The 22,226-nt window shown below is 39.3% G+C and overlaps 1 protein-coding gene across 1 annotated transcript in view; it reads left to right on the plus strand.

The window, feature by feature from the left end:
- The window catches only part of plpp4 (phospholipid phosphatase 4), a 216,492-nt gene that overhangs the window by 171,997 nt on the left and 22,269 nt on the right, over positions 1 to 22,226 (plus strand). Inside the window, exon 6 of the mRNA XM_052089451.1 lies at positions 5,866 to 6,036. Within this exon, the coding sequence (XP_051945411.1) occupies positions 5,866 to 6,036 (171 nt within the window). The remainder of the gene's footprint in view (positions 1 to 5,865; positions 6,037 to 22,226) is intronic.

The following is a 22,226-nucleotide window of genomic DNA, read 5'->3' on the forward strand; positions in this document are numbered from 1 at the left end:
GCAGTTTAAATAGTGCAGTTGTTGTTTCAGTAATTTAGCAAGCGTTCCGTATGCACTGTTCTATCTGTTTGCTCTGCGAGTAGAAGATAAAACCATTATCATCAGGTGTGCACACTTGGAGGGTAATTAAATTAAAACATCACCAACATCTCCCGAACCGCTGCCTCGTCATTATTTTCTTCTGTATTTCCCCCCGTTGTGTGCAAATCAGTGCAATTATGGGTGCAAGCTCGTCTTTCATGTTGTTTGTTGGCTTCTTATAACGAATGAACTCTCCGGTTGCTATGTGCGTGGATTTGTGAAAGAATTTCGGGATCGTAGTTTCATTTGGGCACAAATGGTCATGTGTTTGATACAGCTGGTTTGCAAACAGTCGTGTTTGTGCATTTGACTTAAGAGTTTCATCGTGGTTAAAAACTTAAAATCAAGAACTTCATTGAGTCAAGTCACCCACATCATGTCTCTCAAAGTTTACTAAAAACAGCATATCAAAATAAAAATACATAAAAATAGTATTAATGTTGGATATTAAGTCTTTTAGGCATAATGTAGCTACACATGTAGTCTTCTGTAGTCACAGTTTTGTCAGCTTGAACTGGTCCATAATAGCTTGATGAAATAACTGTGTAACTTTAAATAGTCAGAGAAAAAGAGTTATTGCTAAAGCAGACAGCAACTCTAAACAGATAAACAGCACCTATTTATTATTGCTTGACTATTTTCAAAGCATTGACTAGCTGCTTAAAATACATTATTTTACAGCATTTGTCCACCATTCACAACATTCATCCATGCACAATAAAATATTAGGATATTTTGGGCAGTAAAATGTTTGGTTTATAATATAATTATAGACTATAAATGTAATATTCGATGACAGAGTTTGTGTATGAAAGGGTGTTTGGCCCCCTCCAGCCAATGCCTCCACTACTCCAGTGCCATCTTGATGGCCAGCAGCTCCCTGTTCCCAATATCGTAGTTCCTCTGAGTTGGGGTTAGCCGATGTGAGAAGAACGCACATGGGTGAAGCCAATTATCCCTCTTACCCCTCTATGAAAGAACAGCTCCTACTCCCACATCTGAGGCATCCACCTCCAAAACAAAGGATATCTCAGGATCAGGAAGGGTAAGGATGGGGGCAGATGTGAAGAGTCGCTTAAGGTTGTTGAAAGCTTGGTCTGTGCGGCTGGTACAAGAAAACCGTCCTGATGATTTCTTGGTAAGAGCGGAGAGAGGCTCTGCAACTGAACTGAAGCGCCTGATGAATCATCTATAAAAGTTGGAGAAGCCAAGAAATCGCTGCACCTGCTTAACAGAGGTTGGACGGGGCCAATCCAAGACTGCCCGGATCTTGCCAGAATCCATCTGGAGGCAGCCTTGGGACACGCAGAAGCCAAGGAAAGAGACAGACGGGAGGTGAAATTCACTCTTCTCCAATTTCACGAAGAGCTTATGTTTAAGTAGCTACTCTAGGACCTGCTGAACATGTTGAACGTGCTCTTGGGAGTTGTGGGAGAAGATGAGAATGTCATCCAGATAGACAAACACAAATTTGTAAAGCATCTCTCTGAGCACATCATTAATGAAGGCCTGGAAGACGGCTGGGGCATTCACCAGGACAAAAGGCATCACCTGGTATTCATAGTGGCCTGTCGGGGTGTTGAAAGCTGTCTTCCAGTCATCTTCCTCACGGATTCTAACCAGATGATATGCATTCCCGAGGTCCAGTTTGGTGAAAATGGTGGCACCCTGCACGATCTCGAAAGCAGTGGACATGAGGGGAAGAGGGTACCGGTTCTTGATGGTGATATGGTTAAGGCCTCGGTAGTCTATGCAGGGCCGGAGACTGCCATCCTTCTTCTCAACAAAGAAAAAAACCAGCCCCAGCAGGTGAGGTGGAAGGGCGGATGAACCCACTGTACAGAGTTTCCTTGAGGTACTTCTCCATGGCCAATCTCTCAGAACCAGAGAGGGAATAGGGTCTTCCACGAGGGGGGCAGGTACTGGGAAGCAGCTCGATAGCACAATCGTAAGGTCTATGAGGGGGCAGTGAGGCAGCTCTGTTCTTACTAAAAACTTAGTGGAGGTCTGCATACTCCGGGGTTACTCGGGATAACTCGGGAAGGGAGGTTACAGACCTGGGTCTGTCCAGCTCCATCTCGAGAGGAGCCAAGACTTCCGTGGACAGGGACTCGGGAGCAGAGGTACAATTCCCCCTGGAGAAATCTGGCAAGGGTCTAGGGAATGCTCCTAGTGGATCTGGGACACAGCAGAAGGCGGACTCAGAGACGCGGCAGTTAATGTCCTAAAAACCCCTCAGGACCAGTCAATGTGATGGTTGTGAGTGGTCAGCCACAGGAAGCCGAGAATCTTTAGGAAGTTTAGGAGAGTGAATCAAAAGGAACTATTGGATCAATAATACAACTAGAGAGAAACTTAGCTGAGGGCTGTCACGGGAGGAACAGGGTACAAATGAGTGGATGGTTGAACTGGGTTAGGGGTGTTAGTGCCATCTGCAGGAGAGGAGAGGAACATGGCGTGGAACGTACAGGATGAGCGCCCTCTGCTGGTCTGGAGGGGAATAGCATCCCAAAAGGGAGATCCTTACAGAAGCTAACATAACATTTTTATTTAAAATATTTATTTTATTTTATTTTTTTGTAAACTATTTTGTAACTTATGCATGGCTTATTTTAGCCTACATTTCTAACACTTTTGAAAGACAATTCTGTTAAAGTTATGACTCAAATTATTATTCTCCATTTTTTTGCGGTTGCAGAAGAGCTCAATGAAATATTCTTTGGTTGGTATTTTAAGGTTTCAGACTGATTGTAGACCAGCACGGCTGCGCCTCAAGCAAATATCAATTATTATAATTTTTTTATCTTCTGCGGCAGCTGCTGCGAAACACACATGGACTCATCAGGGATTTAGGTACATGAGCAACACGCAGAACTGCTCTGCATTGTGCGGTTTCCCACAAATGAACTAGAAAATCATGTCTGTGATGACATGGCCTTAATGTTATCAGTGGGCTTTTCCCATTTTTCCAAAATCCTTGGTCCCAACCTCTATATACATCCTCCAGAGGCAGCATTTTCTTGGTTTCGGGCACAGCCAGTGGGCAACTCAGATGCCTAAACTTTATTTTTATTTTCAAACGATTATTTCACTTCCAGTATCTTTAGCAGTTATGCTTAATAATGCTGAAATAGTGATGAAATTCTAAATCTCCATTCAAGATCATCGCAGCTGTTAAGGCTTTGTTAATGTACAAAGCTGAAAAATACAAGAGCAAGAAACCTGTTTAGGTTCTATAACATTGCCTCAAGTTGCTAGGGCAACAGGTTGACAGAGTAAAAAAACTAAAAAACAAAGTGGCAAGTATGCAGGAAATACCATTTTCATTTCTGTCTTTCCACAGGGTATAAGGATTGTTAGAGCAAAGGCACGTCTATATTTGTGTTGAGTTAAATGGATCATGAATGCTACAGAGTTATATTGCCCTGTGTGTTGCAGAAGCCAAAATCCAAGCTCTGCTCTGTGAATTTAGCCAGATTAGAACTTTCCATCTGCAATAGCACATTACATCTCTCTGTGTCTTTGGATAAATACAAAATAGACACAATTGAGACAACTGTATAAGAGTAATAGACGGATGGATTTTGGATAATAAGATGGATATGGATAGCACAAAGTAGATGGGATAATTGTGTTTTGGAAGAGTTTGATAAGACATTTTGGAGTTCATTTTTAGTCATATTACTCTAACTTTTGACTGTAGACTTTGATACCTTGGCGAATCTGAGCACAGTTTGCGACATTGTTGAGGTCCAAAAATGGGTGGCAGGTCTGTTCCGATGGGGTTGCAGACAGCAGTGTAAAACCTGTAAAATGCAATTGATTAAATCTAAACACAAAATGTGCATAGTTAGGGGTTATTCTTTTCATAACTGTTACATTTCTCAAGGGATTATAGAGGGGTTTATTAATAACTAATAAGTAATTTACAAATGCATTATAAATCATAATATGCAGTTATAACAACATGTATAGTAATTTGACTTTCACGCAATACCTGCCAAATGAGACAATTTACCTCATGTTATAAATGCTTAATAACACTTATTCAACATTAGTAACCTATGAAAATACCCTAATGAATGTGGACAGATATGAAGGGTTTATTAAGGAGTAACATTAGAAATGTAAATGTACATAAAGTTCAGTATGGTTTAATGGTCCATTTATACAAATGTTTAATGTCTGACTGACATGTTAAACCAATCACATTGTTATGGAGTTGTGCATCTTAAGCAGCTTGTCAAACATGCTGGATATATCTTTTACTTACAACTATCTGCCTCAAACAAAGTTTTTAACTTTAAAAAGAAACAATGTCACTTACTTTGTAAACTTTGGCAGGGTTCTTCGTCATGTTTTGGAGTTAACAAAATTAATAGGCCTATCAATGTTTGATATTCCAGAAATGTGCTTCTTCATATAGACTAAATGTATGTCCTTATTCATCAAGCCTAGTACATCTCTTAAGAAAAATAAAACAAAAGTATAATTTTTTTTGTAGATCAGTTAAAGAGTTTTAAACAAATTAATTAAATTAAGTAAGTTTTTATTTTTAAAACTAACAATTAATTAAATAATCAAATTACATTTGGCAGCCCCAATACATGGCTATATTGAGTACACAAAGCTGAAATGGATGCTCATTCTTCACAGTGTAGGCCTACAATAAGAGACAGAAATATCTTTACTAATATCTTTATTGTCTTAAAATAGAACAAATAGCCTACTTGATAGTATTACGTCACACTACAGTAACTTCCATCTCTCCAAAACTGCACAGAACTAATGTTAATGTGTGAATGAGTCCCAGCCCAAAAAGTCTGAACACGGTACTGGACAGATGCCAACACGGACAGCTTCCTAGACATGCTCTCATCCTCAAACCATGAACAAAAGTAAAACAAAAATTAAAAAATTAAAAACCCACACATATATATATATATATATATATATATATATATATATATATATACATATATATATATATATATATATATATATATATATATATATATATATATATATATATATATATATACAGGGTTGAGGACTAATGGAATACATGTAACAGGATTATGTATTTAAAATACAAAATATTAGTTTATATACTGTATTCCACTACATACATGAGCAGACAGAAAAGTAAGTTTGGAGCAGAAAAAATGGGGCTTAGGGTTAGGGTATCTATATATAGAATGTTATTTCTAGCCATTTTATATGCACGTTACCAGACACAATCATATTTTATTTATTAAGAAAATTCACGTTAGATCATAATTTATTGTTTCTAGTAAGACCTTTGATATTATCGCAAAAATCATATTCTTGATAATAATTTTTTTATTAAAATTATTCCAGATTATTTCCTGTAAAAATATCAAAAAATACTTAAAACAGAAGAAACAACACTGCATAAGATATTTCGGTTTTTCAGAGAATGTATTTTTAACATGTGTATTTTGTCTTGCTGTACTGACAGAGTTTTTATAGTCAAAACAAGTGAAAAAAATCTACCAGTGCTGAAGAAGTAATCCAAAGTATTTAGAATACATTACTGACCCACTACTCTAGAAGAGACAAATGTTGTACTGGATATTTTTCCTCAGGAGAAACATCTGAACATTAAGAGCCTTATGCAGGAATCTTAATTTGCACATTTTATCTCATTGCTGTCAAGGAGAAACAATAGGACAGATTACTTGTTTCCTAAGAGGTTATTTCTCATAGTACTTTGCCTGTACTTTTACCAAATTTCTCTTTTTCTCTCACCTGTTCTCTTAGTTGCTTTCTCTGGTCTGGGCTTTACCTCATTCTACTTGGCGGGCAAGCTGCAGTGCTTCACAGACAGTGGACGTGGGCGCAGTTGGCGTCTATGTGCCATGGTTCTGCCTCTGTATAGTGCCATGATGATAGCCCTGTCCCGCACCTGCGACTACAAGCATCACTGGCAAGGTCAGAGGCCTCCACGTCTCCATGAAACATTACACTAGTGCATGCTTGTGCTCCTCTGGCAGTCAGAGACATAAAATCATTTTTTTTTTCAGGATGTTTGTGTTCCCTCTGTAACAAACCTAGAACTTTGGTGTTACTAATCCCATGCGCTACCAGTCACACCACAAGTACATTGTAATATTGGAAGCATCTCACACTAAGAGCAGTTTATTTTTTGTAATGGATCCAATAAATACATTATTAATACAAATATAGTAAGAGTCAGCTGGTCATAATCGCACAACAAACTACGACAGGGTGGTCAGGATATAGACACAATGCTTATTGAACAGCTACTTACCAAATAAATAAGTAAATTCTACCCTATTAGAAATTCTAATTGTACTAAATAAAAATAAAAAAAAAGATTTGAGTTTAAATCATTTTATCATGAATTAAATAACAGAGAATTCACAAGTTATTTATTACTAGTAGGACTAGTAGCAGCTCAAACATTTCAGTGAATAAGCTAGATTCAGTAGTGTTATGCCTTCCTCAACGTTGTCAGAATGTTCTTGTGCCATTATTAAAATCTTTATTAGAGCTCTGTCAAGTCGCCAACAAAGCATCAATTCAGATCAAACATTTACACGCCATTTAATTTGTAATCAGGACTTTGATTTCAGCAGACCCTGCTCAGGTTTCAATGGCCTTGATACTATTAGGGATGGGCACGAGTACCCAGAAGTGACAGAAATGACAGATTATGAAAACTAAAATATAATAAAAATTCGTGAAATTCAGTGACAACTTCCTGACAACTATACACAAATATATCAAAGAGGGGCCTTATTTTTTAGATTGATTATATTGTGATTTTCAGGGGTACCTTGACTGTCAACAGAGACATCTCATAGCAACCAACTGATAAGGGATGCAGCAATGCTAGCATTGGTTCTACAGGTTTACGATTATCAAAAGAAAGTTTAATCCACCATGTTTTGAACACCTGTCTCTGCACATGTTTGCAAAACAATTTTTATTGTCATATAATGTAGAAACTTTGACTCATTAATGTATTTTATTTAAAGGAAAATGTCACTCAAAAATATAAATACTCTCATCATTTCCTTACCCTTATGCCATCCCAGAAGTATATGAATTTCTTTCTTCAGCATAACATTAATTGATATTTTAGAAGAATATCTCAGCTCTTTTGGTCCTCACAATGCAAGTGAATGGGTGCCAGAATTTTGAAGCTCCAAAAATCAGTCAGCATAAAAGTAATCCATATGACTCCGGTGGTTAAATCAATGTCTCCAGAAGCGATATGATAGGTGTGGGTCAGAAACAGATCAGTATTTAAGTCAATGTTTTACTATAAATTCTCCCCCCCCGCTCAGTCAATGTCCTCTTTAACTTTCACTTTCACATTCTTCTTATGTTTTTGGTGATTCACATTTTGCCTGCATTTCATCCCCTACTGGGCAGGGAGAAGAACTTCTTGCAAAAAAGGACTTAGAACTGTTTCTCACCCATAACTTTCATATCACCTCTGAAGATATGGATTAAAACACTGAATTCATATGGATTACTTTTATGATGCCTTTATGTGCTTTTTGGGAATCAAAATGAAAAATAAAAATCTTAATTTGTGTTCTGCAGAAGAATGAAAGTCATAAACATCTGGAATGGTATGAGGGTGAGTAAATGAGAGAATTTGCATTTTTTAAAAGGTTTATGAAGTATAAATTAAGGTTTATATTTGACTGAAAATTTGCATGATGTCACTCACCTTGATCTCAGCATTCTAAGTCTAACATAAAGTGGTATTCCATTGCAGTTTCCCTGTATGAAGTTTAAAATTCTGAGTTGAATGGAAGCATGAATAATCACAGCAACAAACTCCATCAGAGCACAGCGTGACTTTCTGTATTTGCAAAGACAGTGCTCTACACTCTAGAGAAGAGTGGGCACACACACAAGGTGAAATCTTTCTTTCAAACATCTAGATGGAGCACAGCTGAATGGAAAAGATCACAGGGTCTTCAAAACGAATGGTATTTTAAAAATGCAATGGTTATTGCGTCTCCAATCACACCAACTGCGATTTGCAGATACATGGTTCAGAAACAGTGGTGCACACTTAATAAGCCTATTACCATTACCTGCAGGAAGAACAGAGATGCGCATTCTGAGCATTGTTTCAATTAATTGGCCAGCGAGTCTTCACATAATGACAAAATATCATGCATCATATTTTGATTATGCCCTTTTGTGTACTTATTGTAATAGATTACATTATAACAAGGTAAATGCTTTGAGTCTTTCTCAGCACCCAAGCATTGGGATGCGCTTCTGCCTCCCAACACATTATTACCTGCTCGCCCCCCACTGCAAATCCCCACCCAGTACATCAAAAACGATCATCCTGTTAGTGCCCCTCGCACGGAGCTTGGACGCCGCTATCCAACCCATCGCGTTGGCTGGCCAGGGCCATCCGATTCAGCTACACGATTCAGTTCGCCAGTCTGCCACCTCGTCTCGGCGGTATTCGCTCCACTGCATGCACGGCGGAAATGCCAGCACCTTACTTACAGAGGTTACGACCCTGCTACTCAGAGATGCGATAGAGCCTGTCCCTCCAGCCGAGATGGAGAAGGGTCTCTACAGGCCTTACTTCATCGTACCCACGGTGGGTTGCGGCCAATCTTGGACCTGCAAGTTCTCAACCGGACTTTACACAAACTCGGCGTCGACCCTCCCTACAGCTCATGTCCGACGTACAAGGTCCGGCCCGTCCCTGTCCCCTCACGTCTTCACCAAGGTCGCAGAGGCAGCCCTTGCCCCACTACATGAAGTAGGCATCCGCAAACTCAATTACCTCGACCATTGGCTCTTCCTAGGTTTGGGGCTTCAGGTCAACTGGGAAAAAAGCAAGCTCTCTCTGGTTCAGAGCATCTCTTTTCCCGGCTTGGAGTTAGACTCAGTCTCGATATCAGCGTGTCTCACAACTGAGCGTGCACAGTCAGGCTTCAAGCCAGGCACGGTGGTTCCTCTCAAACAGTTCCAGAGGCTCCTGGGGCATATGGCATCCTCGGCCGCGCCGCTTGGATCGATGCATATGAGACCACTTCAGCACTGGCTTCAGACTTGTGTCCCAAGATGGGCATGGCACCACGGCACATACCGTGTCTTAATCACCCCTTCCTGCCATCAGAGTTTCAACCCTTGGACAGACCTCTGTTTTCTGTGGACAGAAGTCCCCCACAGCAGGTGTCCAGACGTGTCGTGGTCACCACAGACGCCTCTCAACTGGGTTCGGGTGCCGTATGCTATGGGTACGCAGCCGCTGGCTCCTGGATGGGTTCCCGCCTGCGTTGGCACATCAACTGCCTCGAGTTGTTGGCTGTACTCCTTGCCCTGCGGAGGTCTCTCCCGCTGATTCGGGGCAAGCACATCTTGATCCGTTCAGACAGTACCGCCACAGTAGCGTACATAAATCGCCACGGCAGTGTACGCTTCCATCACATGTCACAACTCACCCACCATCTCCTCCTTTGGAGTCAGCCGTGGTTGCTGCTCGCCACTCATATCCCGGGCGACCGCAACACAACGACGGATGCGCTGCCGTGACTGGTCTTGCTCAGCAGAGAGTGGAGGCTCCACCACCAGGTGGTCCAGCTGATTTGGGCCCGCTTCGGCAGGGCACAGTTAGATCTCTTTGCCTCCCAAGACAGCTCCCACTGCTCGCTCTGGTACTCCCTAACGGAGCCCCTCTACGCAAGTACGCTTTCCCCCAGTGAGCCTTCTTGCACTGGTGCTGTGCAAGGTCAGGGAGGACGAGGAACAGGTCACCTTAGTGGCTCCTTACTGGCCCACTCGGACCTGGTTCTCGGATCTCACGCTCCTCAAGATAGCACCTCCCTGGCACTGCGCCGGTGTCTGTAATGTATTTTCCGCTATACGGTCCCCCTGCTGGCAGGACCCGCGTCTCCCTTGGGCAGTCCTTGCTGCCCCCGTTCGCCATGTCTGTAGCAACTCATCCCTTGTCAGGCAGGATCTACCACCGCAACATGTCCACGGGTTGCTTGACAACCCCCATGTGTATTAGCCCTACAAGTTACTTCCCCTTGTCTGGGCAGGTTGTGGTCTCCGCAGGGCCTTATCCCCCTGAAAGAATAGGAATGGTAAAGGACGCCTTCCCCGACGCATCTATAGCGTTAAGATAGCCCTAGCCGCTTTTCAACTCTACGACGAGAAACATATAGAGAGAAAAGGCGCAGCTGGCCGGCTGGCTCCCATACAAGTCATGTTGCCTGTTCCCGTACGGGTGCTGGGAACCTAAGAGCGGTATATGACACCTTTTATTGGGGGCGTTGGGGAGGCTTACATGCAGCCGACCCAGCTGCTTCTAGCACGCAGCAGCCTGCTTTCACCTGGCTCGGCAGTCACGTAACATGGGCAGTGCATGGCGTTTTGTAGTGGGACCCCTTGTGTCACTACAATCGACACAACATTGAGTGAGTGACAGAAGGGGAACGTCATGGTTACTGTTGTAACCTCCGTTCCCCGATGGAAGGAACGAGATGTTGTGTTCCCCTTTCCATGTCACTATTCCTACCACTGTATTGCACCGTAACCTTATTCTCGGCTCCTGTGAAAACCTGTCTGACATTCGCTCGCCGCTCCCCTTTATACCGTATGTCCGGGGGCGGGTCATTCAAATTCTGTCTGCCAACTTGACATTGGCCTTTTCTCAAGTTCAGAGGTACGCGAGGCTCTCAGAAGAGACCCCTTGAGTCACTACAATCGACATAACGTCTTGTTCCTTCCATTGGGGAATGGAGGTTACAACAGTAACCATGACGTTTATTGTTAATTTACTGTGAAGCTGGTGTATTGTGGCACCTAATCAAGACAGTTCAAATTAATGCACAGATAAAATTCACTTTAATAGCATACTCTTAAATGTCTGTATATTGTCTATCATATCATATATTGTATATCATTTATTTTTTGCACACCTTTACCCTCTCCACTGAATGCAAACTATCTTTGCTCTAATACCAATTTACCTTATACCAATCTTTTAAGAAATGCTTTATTCTTTTTGTGAGTCAATTTATCCTTGGAAATTGGAGTATTCCAAACTCTTTTTGAAATCTGCCAGTGGATGAAGCTGGTGGCGACTGCAAAGGGAACTCACTTGTGGAAATGCACTGTGAAATGTGGCTGTACGTGATAGCGAGTGTTCAGAATATGATTTTAATATATATTTTTTTCAATAATTGGCCAAATTCTGTTCTATATCTACAATCTGTTGATGGCAGAGCAGTAAGAGCAGTCACAGTCCGGTGGAACTTTTGTCCTCACATTCAGAAGCATGGATTACAAATGTATTTTACATGGTGTAAAAATAAGAAGAGAGTTGCATATTTTCCCCCATGATGCTGATAGAGCTCTAGGCACTCCATTAATGACAGACTCAAATATCTTTGAGTTGAACATGCATTATTATGGGAGAGTTTCTAGTATTATGGACAGGTAAAAGAGTGTTAAACAAATGTGGTCATACTCCAGCTATTTCGGCATTTCACACACATCCATGTGTTTTAACAGATCAGACAAGTTATATTTGCTAATCATAATATTTATAAAATTGCATAATCAATAATTTGCTGTCCTTTTCTGCATATCATTTTGTGGTCCACTCTGCATATCGTGACGGCTTATTTTAACATATCGGGGCCCATTCAGCACGTTTTGTGGCAGACCCACCGGACCACTCGGTTCTCCCGATGGCCATTCCTCCCCTGATTGGCACCAAAAAATTCCTGGTATGCTAGATAACCAGTCCAGCCCTGAGACCGCTCCATCTTTAGTGTAATTACAGCCACCTGGCTAATGGCTAGTATCAGGTCTGTGTGTACAATTTCACAAACCACCTGAAATCAGTGTCTCTCATGGCATTGTTCTTAGGGCTGGGTGATATGGCAAAAAAATAACATCTCAATTTTTATCAAACTTATGGACGATTCACAGTTCACGATTTAATTTTTTCAACTTTTAAATGTGCTTCAACCTGATTTAAATAGTATGTCCTATATTAGAATAATAGGCAACCTGGTTAGAGAAATCCAAGTTCTTTTCAATATAGGATTATTAAGGTGTGCAAATGGACCAAATGGACCACAGAGGGAAGTTTTCAACAGAGTTTATATGTAAAATAAATTAAAATCTAATAAACCCAGATGTTCAGAAATAATAGTATAAGAAAACGGCAAAATAATTCTTAGCCAGTGTATGTATTCATTTTATCTAAACAAAGTCAATCTAGAAAGATATCTTGAAATCAATATCTATACATTACCAAGTTTATCTAGAAAGTACTCTTAGAATCAGAATCAGAATGAGCTTTATTGTTAAGTATGCTTACACATACAAGGAATTTGGCTTGGTGACAGAAGCACAAACAATACAATACAGCAACAAGTCAGAGATAATAATAAAAAAAATGAATAAAACTAAAAAGTGAATAGAAAATAAAGTATATATAGAAATACACAATTGGACAAATATATATATATATATATATATATATATATATATATATATATATATATATATATATACATTTTTTTATACAAATCTGTTATATACAGAAGCAAGGGAATGTAATGGAAGAAGAGGTATGGTATGTTGGATGAATATAAATAGACTAAGCTGTGTATTGCACATAGGGAATGCTCAATGGGGTAGTTTTAACTGTTCATTAGATGGATAGCCTGAGGGGGGAAAAAAAACTCTACACAGAGTATAATTTTTTTTTTATTAGAGGAATGCATGTATATAATACAAACAAAATAACATTTACACATTAAAGAGCATTAGAACAAGACAAGGGTATACAGCAAGTCACAAGAAAAAAACTAATATTCAGAGTAAAGATTCTACAGAGTATTTGCGATGATAATGATCATATTGCTTTCATGTACTTACTTTATATAATCTCAATTTTTGATATAAGATCCATTTAAACATTGTTCAAATAAAGTAACTTTTCCATCCCAGTGTCCGATTACAGACAGAAACTGGTTAAATCGTTGTAAACATGGGGTTATATCCTCGTGGTTTGAGTACAATGATTGAAGTGTCCACTTGCGAGTCGTGACCAAATGCAATGTAAATAAAACATAAAGTTGAAAATGTCCCAGTGTCTACAACTATAACTGACATTACAACTATCAACAATACACTCTCTTCGGACTTGAGTTGGGTACAATAATCCTCTGGGAGAAAGCTGAACCGCACGCTCAGCTCCTCGTGAATTGGGAAAACTTTGTGCTGATAGTCGCCTCGATCAGATACTATTACACATTAAAGTGTTAGATAAAACCTATGGTGAAGTACTGTGTTAATCCAAAGAAACAATTAAACGGCTGATGTTTAATGCCAAGTGCATCCAAGTGGGCTTAATATATTTAGAAAAGCTGTGATCGTCCATAGACAGATAGATGGGGGGATGTTTGGTTACAATACTATTCAGAGCCGGATGTGATAACATGCAGACTATGATAAAGGCCTATTTGTGTGTATATTCATAAACCCCTGCAGACAGAGATGCGTCCTCTAGCAGTTCACACTGAGCAGTGCAGCAATAAGAATTAATTTATCATTACAATTCACCTAGAAACATTTCTAAAAATGATCGCTTGCCAAATGTTGGCTATAGATACAGTACACTTGAAACACGTCACAGATCAAAGCAGTAATTTGCGATCTATCAAGGCAAAAGGAGCGACGGATGTTTGATTCTCTCACATATAGCCTCTCCGTGATTTAAAATGAAATGCAATAATGGTCATGTAACTTACACTTTTTTATGGGTAAAAAGAAAAGGAGACCGTTCATCAACATGCGCACGCCTAGGCCAGTTATGGTCTTAAGCCGGTGTATACCTGCATGATGGACAAAGCTGAGCTAGAATCACACACTGAGCAGACAAGCACTATGGATTTTTTTTCTCTTCTTTATTCAGCCTTTGGTGGATTTACAATATATCTAACTAAAGCATGTGTATTATGTGTAAAAATGCTAATTCTAATTAATCCGAAAAATCTGAAAAACCACCCAGCCCTAATTGTACTGTATAATATAAAACTACAGTTCTGTTATGAACTGGCATTTTTCATTTCCGGTCATTCTAGTGATCAGTTGACAAATAAACATTTAGAACATCACACTGATAGTGCATGATTTGTTGGAGTTTTGTCTGCTTCAAGTTGCCCACAGATCAAGCTTCAGCAGTTGTTTGTGAGCTTTAACATTCACATCAGTTTTACAGCTCACTGGACTGACTGTAGATAATACCCTGCATAGCTATCAGTCATGTCAGTTTGTGTATTATCTGCACCGACTCACCGTCACCATCAATCACAACCAATCACAGGATGCAAAGACACTTGATAAAACCAATGAGTAGACCAGAGGATGCATGAAATTACATAAGATGCAGAGAAAAGTAGCACAATGTGCCCCATTGCTTTCAGAATTCTGGGAATTGCAATATTTCCCCTTTAGGTTTTATACTTTTTATGCATTTGTCACATACATGATGATCTCACTCGCTCTTACCATGAACTCCAGTGTTGGGGAAACTAGTTGAAAACTGGAGTTTGCCAAGCTTCAACCAATGAATCACTTAAAGTAGTTAAACTACAGTCAAACTTCAGCGAGAAAAAGGCAGCTGGCAGCAGGAAGTGTCTGCCAAATGCTGTCAGAAGAGTAGGAGGAACCTGCTGCTGGCAACTGCCAATCATTAGCATCCAAACAGTGCCAGCAGCCAATCGCTTATCTCCCAGAGTAACGAATGACAATTGTAAATACCGTAGATGCATTTCTCAGTGTTAGCAGTTGAGTTCGTAAAATAATTATAACATATTTCTTCAATCATATGTTAAAGATTTGACTTTGTATTGTTAACATTGTTGTTAGTATCACAAGTCTTGTATTCTGAATTATACAATTTTAATTTACAACCACACTATGCTATGTTAAACTAAACTTGAAATATTCGAATTCAGCAACAAAATATTTTAAGATTAAATATCAACAAGAATGCTGTCATCAGTCATTCAGACAACAGGTATAGTATGCTATTCCTAAGTATGATGTGAACGTCATAACCAGAATTACACATCATTTCTGCCCAAAATGTATATTTGTTATTGTCTGAGAATGGTATGCAATGGTGACGAAAGGCAAATGTCTTGAAAATGTTTTTGATAATTGAAAACAATGTTTTTGATTTAGATTTAGTTCACTGTATACTTACACTATATACTTAAGGCACAAAGCAATAGTAGTTTGTCTGTTTTAAGATATTACTAATTCTAATTACTAATATTACTAAATCTGTCGTGATCTTGTCTATCTGTCATGTTTTATGCATATAGAAAGTCTGTGTTTCCTCAAACCTTATATTACACCACCATTAATATTAAAACAGTACATTACACCAAATTAAACAACTTGGTTAATCACATTATTCAACAAAACTAGGCTGTTGTTTGCATGCATTATGACATTTAATTGACAAAAATCTGATTAATAAATGACCCATACGCAATGAAACAATGAATTTAAGTTTAATAGCGAGTAGCCTAGAACAATGTGATGGGGAATAAAAATAATCATTCAAACAAAAGACATAGAAATGTTGTCAATACTTTCCACAACTAAGCCGTATTTTGATAGCATTAAACTAGCCCTCAATTAAAACTGTTACGTGAGTCATATGACGATCCGCAATGATCTTATAAAAGGAAATCAATTAAGTAAACCAAAGATGACAATCCAAAAGCATGGTTTTATTTTAAAACACGTTCAGTTTAACTTTTTTCTAGCATTCTACTGGCATCGATCTTCATTTGGCTAGTTACATGAAGACTCCCTTCCTTAACTGCACAAACGAGTGTTCCATCTGGGAAAACAGCTCTTGTATTTTGTCCAACTTGAAGTTGGTTGTGAGGGTTTGACTTTCTCTATTTGATGTAAGAGATCTTATCCTATCTCAAGTTATGCAGCACCATGTGTTAACGGCCTCCCAGCGGTAAGCCAGATAGCACATTCTTTCAATCAAATGAGGAAATATTTTCTATTAGTAAAGACTTTCCCCAAGAAGATGAACTTCCTCTACCAACATTAACTGATTCCCTACAATGGCTAAACTGTTATTGTTAGCATTTTAGTCTAGTGATTTATTCCTAGACTAAATGGAAAAAGAATCATCTTCTGTTATAAGCGGCTCCCCCACGGATAAGCCCTTCTTTATTATTACCTTAGCTGTTTTACGTCACAGAAAAACAGATATTGTAATCATTCTAGTCTAGTGAAATATTCCTAGATCACACGTAAGAAGAATTCTCTTCCTGTCTATCATAAAGAAAAGAAGCTCCCCAATGGGCGAGCCCTTTTTACTACTCTAGCAGTTTCATTTCAGGGTAAAACAGTATTGCAGTCACTTGTCTTGTGATTCATTCCTAGATTCCACACAGGGAGGTTTTCTTTCCTGTCTCTCATATTTAAAAGTGTTCCCCTGTGGGCAGGTCTTTTCCTATTAGATTAATTGCTTCCCAATGTTAGTTAAACAATTATTGTGATCATTATCTAGTGATTTACTCCTATAGTCCACATATATCCTCCAGCCAGTTTAAGGTGCCTCCGCTGGTGGCTCCTTTTCTAAACATGATCAAAGGACTGTAAATTCAGTCCTCCCTCCAAACAGTTCATCACTTCGCTTGATGGGAATTCTGTGGAGAAAATTGGCTACCCTATGACTTATTATCTTGCTTCCTTTCAGGCAAGATACACCAATCAGCCACAACATTAAAACCACCTGCCTAATATTGTGTCAATATTGTGTTGATTTGCTGGTCCCCCTCGTGCCAGCAAATCAACACCATCCCACATCTCAGCATTCTGAGATGCTATCATTCTCACCACGTTAGTATAGAGCGGTACTCAAACCAGCCCATCTGGCACCAACAATCATTCCATGGTCCAAATACCTGAGATCATATTTTTTAACATTAACTGAAGCTCCTGACCTTTATCTGCATGATTTTATGCTCTGCACTGCTGCCACATTATTGGCTGATTAGATAATCGCATGGATGATTGTTGGTGAGTATTTCTGTAACTGCTGATCTCCTGGGATTTTCACACACAACAGTCTCTAGAATTTACACATAATGGTGCCAAAAACAAAAAACATCCAGTGAGCAGCAGTTCTGTGGATGGAAATGCCTTGTTGATGAGAGAGGTCAGAGATTGGCCAGACTGGTTCGAACTTGCAAAGTCTACGGTAACTCAGACAACGCTCTGTAAAATTGTGGCGTGTCAATGAATGGAAGTAACAGTGCTTTGGATCATGAAAACTAAACAGTACATAAATAAACTGCAATGGTATTGATGTCGGAGTTGTTGTTGTGTTCATTCAATAGCTGAATTGCATTGTCAGTGCCGTCTTATTCGGTACACAATGATATCCTTTTAGCTGGCTATCTAGCTAGTGGCTACTGAGCCTCATTGCCGGTTTCCATGACAGCAGGGTAGCCGCTAGCCAGCAAATACTTCCTAACAGGCTGATGTCATGACTGATGCCAGTTGTTTGTATAAATTTGCCAAACAGCTTGCATTTTAGCAACCAATCGTGTAGCTGTAGAACATAGGCTAAATATCGATAATTACTCAAGTTTATAATCTATATCTTATTTTTTCCCTATGATAAATATTGTTAGTTTTATTGTCCAGTCCTAATTATAATTACTAGTTTTACATTGCTTCATACCTACAAGAACACAGCAACAAGCCTATTTCATATTTATTTTATTTGTTTGCATATTCTTTATAGTCATCTTATTTTTAATTTTCTTATTTGTGATCTGCGCATTGGTGCATCGAGCTGCCACATTTAAGAGCAAGTGCTAAAGCGGCTCACTAGCAAACCAATTCGTGTTTCAAGTCTTTTTGATTTGGATGTGACCAAAAGTGCTGTTGTCCATGTCGGTTAGTAGTTTACTGTGCAAATATGTTTCGCCACTTACATCAGTTCATCCTATTCATAGTGATGAGACACTTTTCAAGGATGAGAGCATGAGAGGTGGGCATAAACACATTGATTGATTAACAGTGTATTGAACGAATCAGTGCTAATCTGAGCCAAAATCTCCCCTCTCATGACTTTTTGCTGTATTCAGCGGTTATCCTGCCTCACATTCACATCAAAATTTAGGAGTGCAGTGACATCGCAGTGAGCTGAAGGGAGGCTTGAGAGATGCTGCCTTCCTCTGAAATGTTATCCGCTCGTGTCTGTTTGGCAGAGTGATTTAAGAACGCTGACTGCTCTACACATTTTTTTGAGCTTACATTTTGTAATATATAATTATTTTTTTATTTATTTACAGTTGTTTATATTTCTCACACAAATTTTTGAGGAGGCACTGCCTCCTTCGCCTACTTGGAGAAATCGCTACTGCCGCACATAGTAAACGTCATCGTCATTCACCTCGGAGGCTTAAGTTTGTACAGGAGAAAAAATTTGGCTTCTTACATAGCATAAACTAGGCTTTACTCACCCTCATATCATGCCATATGGTTCTGGATCAACATGAGGGTGAGTAAATGATGACATAAATTTCATTATTATTATTACCTTGAAGGATCTTTGTTTAAATAAAAATATTTATCTAAAATCCTGTTATGCCAGCATTCTCAGAGACAGCAGTGACCATGGCATTCTCTCCAGTACCTTGTAACTGTTAGCAGTCTTATTCTGTTCTTTCTTGGCTTTGTGATTTTCTGCCTTGAAAATAAAGCATGAGGAAAAGAAGTTAAATCCTTGAAATAAGTGATAGAAAAAATTACAGCTTTCTTGCACATTAATTATCTCCACAAAAAAAGGGGTATGCTCCTTGATCAGGGGTCGGGAATCTATGGATTGCGTTAAGTTGAATGCTAAGACAGGACCCCAGAGGCGCCGATCACACCGCCAGCAGGGTGGGCAACAGAACCAGGGGGGTGGTGACCAAGCACACCACCAGGGTCATGCCAGGCCAAAACAGCAAAACGTTCGCCGGACGAAAAGAAAGGTACGGTTCGAACGAAAACCCAAACAAGAAGGTGAGTGGGTAGACAAGGGTTCAAACCCCCTCAGCGAACAAGATTTAATATGACACAACATGTACAGGTACATTCCACACCTACAGGCCAGACTGGACTCCCGTTTTACACACCAGTCTGAGCCCATCCCACAGGTTAACCCCAATCATTTCCAAGGAAAAGCCTTTTAACCTTTAACCCACCTTTCCTCTAACAATTTGTTCCCAGTAACCATTATCAGGTCCTACCTTAATTTTGTGTTTATGACCAAAGAACTGACCAAAGTTCTTAAAGCTGAACCTACCTATAACTTGAAATGTTTATGTGTGATGAATATAGTTTTAGACTTAGCTAGAAGTTCTATGCCCAGATGTGCCTCAATCTCAGAAACCGAGTCGGAGTCAAACGATGAACACACGTTCTACATGCTTTCTCACGTGATCCATATAAGAGGTTAACGTCTGGGCAGAGATAGAATATTCTTGTGTGTTATTCTTGTGGATCAAGGTTATTGTTTGTACAGTTTACCGCAGAGTCCGCTCATTGTTGCTAATAATACTCAAGGTATTAATATAACATACTGTTATCACAAATGATCAAATGATCGCGAAACCGGCTTCACTTTAGCTGCCACTTTATTCTCTCTCTCTCTGTTGTACTAACCACACACACGCATGCATGCACAACCTCTCACAAACAATTGCCTAGTAGATAACTTTGTGATAAAGATCAGCTTTGTCCCCAAGTTATCGTACAAGTGGAGACACGCGGCAAATGGGCAGATGCCATTAATCGGCTCCTCTCCGGCCACATTAGCGGCCATATTCTCTAGCCGGAAATCTAGCGTGACATACTCTCCACGAGAGTCACGTCTGCCATTTTGTGCATGTCACTCCTTACTCACCCCCCCTCTCGCACACACACGCACACACACATAACATCCTCTCATGTGTTATAGGCTTATTTTGGTTACCATATCTAATCACGTCTCTGTTTAGTTTGTAGTTATAAGTCAGAGGTTTATTTTACTGCCTTGTATTGATTATTAATTGATATTGCATCAATAAACTTTGTTTTATTTCAAAGAGAAGTATTTTGGTTTATTTTGCATACACATGTGTCAAAGGCTGGCAGGGGATGCAAGTGCTCGAATTCAAACCTTCGTTGTTTCCTTTTGAATTTTGATGATCTACGGACATCAATTTTTTACGGACTCATTTTTTTTACTTGATGATGTTACTACTACAAATTATTAATGCTATCACTATGTGACAAGGCGGAGGGCAGGGCCGGGTAATGATTCTACACACCTGGCCCCATATCAAGCCTCCTAGAGGGATAAAGGTCAACTTAGGACAGTGGTGCGACAGAGAGAGAGCATTTCATTTCTTTATTAAAAATATTATATAAATTGTCAAGGCGGTTCTAGCCTCCTCCTTTCCCTTAATCCCTTTACACTGGTGCCGAAACCCTGGAAGGAGGAGGGATACAACGTAGTGGAGTTCTTGCCGCTATCATCTATTTTTTTCTCTCTCACTGCCTCCCCACGTTGGCCTTTTCTCTCTCTTTTAAATTTTACAGTGTTTATTTTTTGTTGGGGGTACTGCACTGTTACAGGAAGTACCCCCTATTTTAATCATTATTGTTTCCCTCCCCCTGTCCCCTCCCAGATTCAGGAAGGTGGTAATAACCTGCCTAATGCCTGAGAGAACGAGGGAGGAATGTGACAGGGTGAAGGGCTGGGCTGGGTCGTGATTCTACACTCCCGGTCCCTTATCAGGCTAATCAAGCCTCCGAGACAGAGAGAGAGCATTTAGGGGCAGCTGTCCATCCTATATGTGTGTTTGTGTCTTTTCGTTTAAGTTCTTTATCAAAAATATTATTTATATTGTCAAGCCGGTTCTCGCCTCCTCCTTTCCCTTAATCCCTTTACACACTGATTCTTGAGATAAGGGACAAAACATGCTTATAATATGAGTTTAGATTTTTTTAAAACTAAATCAATTTGGAATTGATATCTTTGTAGAAAAGGGTGTCCTCTAACAAACCATGTAAGGCAACAGGTTTTTATAAAAACCTGAAAAGCTACATTAATTCACTTCATAACTTACATCTTACTGCCATTTGTGTCAGCTCCGTCAGACACACACATTTTAATTTGATCTATCCAACAATAAAGTCTTTAATTATATAATAATAGTGTCCAGAAAAGGAGTTATGTTTTATTTTATTTTTTCACACTATTCTGAAAATTCTGATGGAGCTGACAAACTGAATAGATTTCCATCTTAACTATGTGTTTTACTCTGGAGCCATTTTGTTTTTCAGTTGATTCAGTTGAAGCAAACTACCCTAAACTAAAATGCCTAAATGTATCCCATAATTCTAACAGAAATTATCATAATGAGAATGACGCAGTTGAAGCTGTAACCGCAGAGACTTCAACATTGTTTGTTTAAAATATAAAACAATATAAATAAAACTTACCAGACCATGTGTCCTACTGTTGTGTCCACTATGAGCAGGAAGTGGGAAAGGGATCTTCAGAGTTATAGCTGAACATGACATTGTCTAATTTATTCAGGATTTTTAAATAATCTGATGAAGTTGACTCAAAGTGAGGACACAACTTTGATAGACAGTTTATAATGGAAAATATAATTTAAATGTTACTCTATGATATCTTACAGATCCCTAACCTTTCAATTGATATTTATATTTATGAATGTGTTGCATTTTTTAACACTTTGTTTGGCAGTTTAGAATTGTTACCTCTTGCTGAGGACAGGTTAAGTTACATGTGCTTCCAAGTATCCTCCTTTTTTCAGCGTAACAAGGGGAAACCACCCATTAACAACCTTGAATTTTGACCTCTTCCAGTATGAGCCACCTCCAGCCATTTCAGCAATACAAAAAAATACAAATGTTTACTGCTTTATATTACAGGCTGATAATACATGATTTTCCAGTATCTCAAGAATCAGTGCTATATTAATTTAGTTATGTTTGTATGTGATGGACATTTTTAAGAAATCTGAATTTCATTA

This window comes from Xyrauchen texanus, chromosome 24 (assembly GCF_025860055.1).
Source record: "Xyrauchen texanus isolate HMW12.3.18 chromosome 24, RBS_HiC_50CHRs, whole genome shotgun sequence".
NCBI classification, from domain to species: Eukaryota; Metazoa; Chordata; class Actinopteri; order Cypriniformes; family Catostomidae; genus Xyrauchen; species Xyrauchen texanus.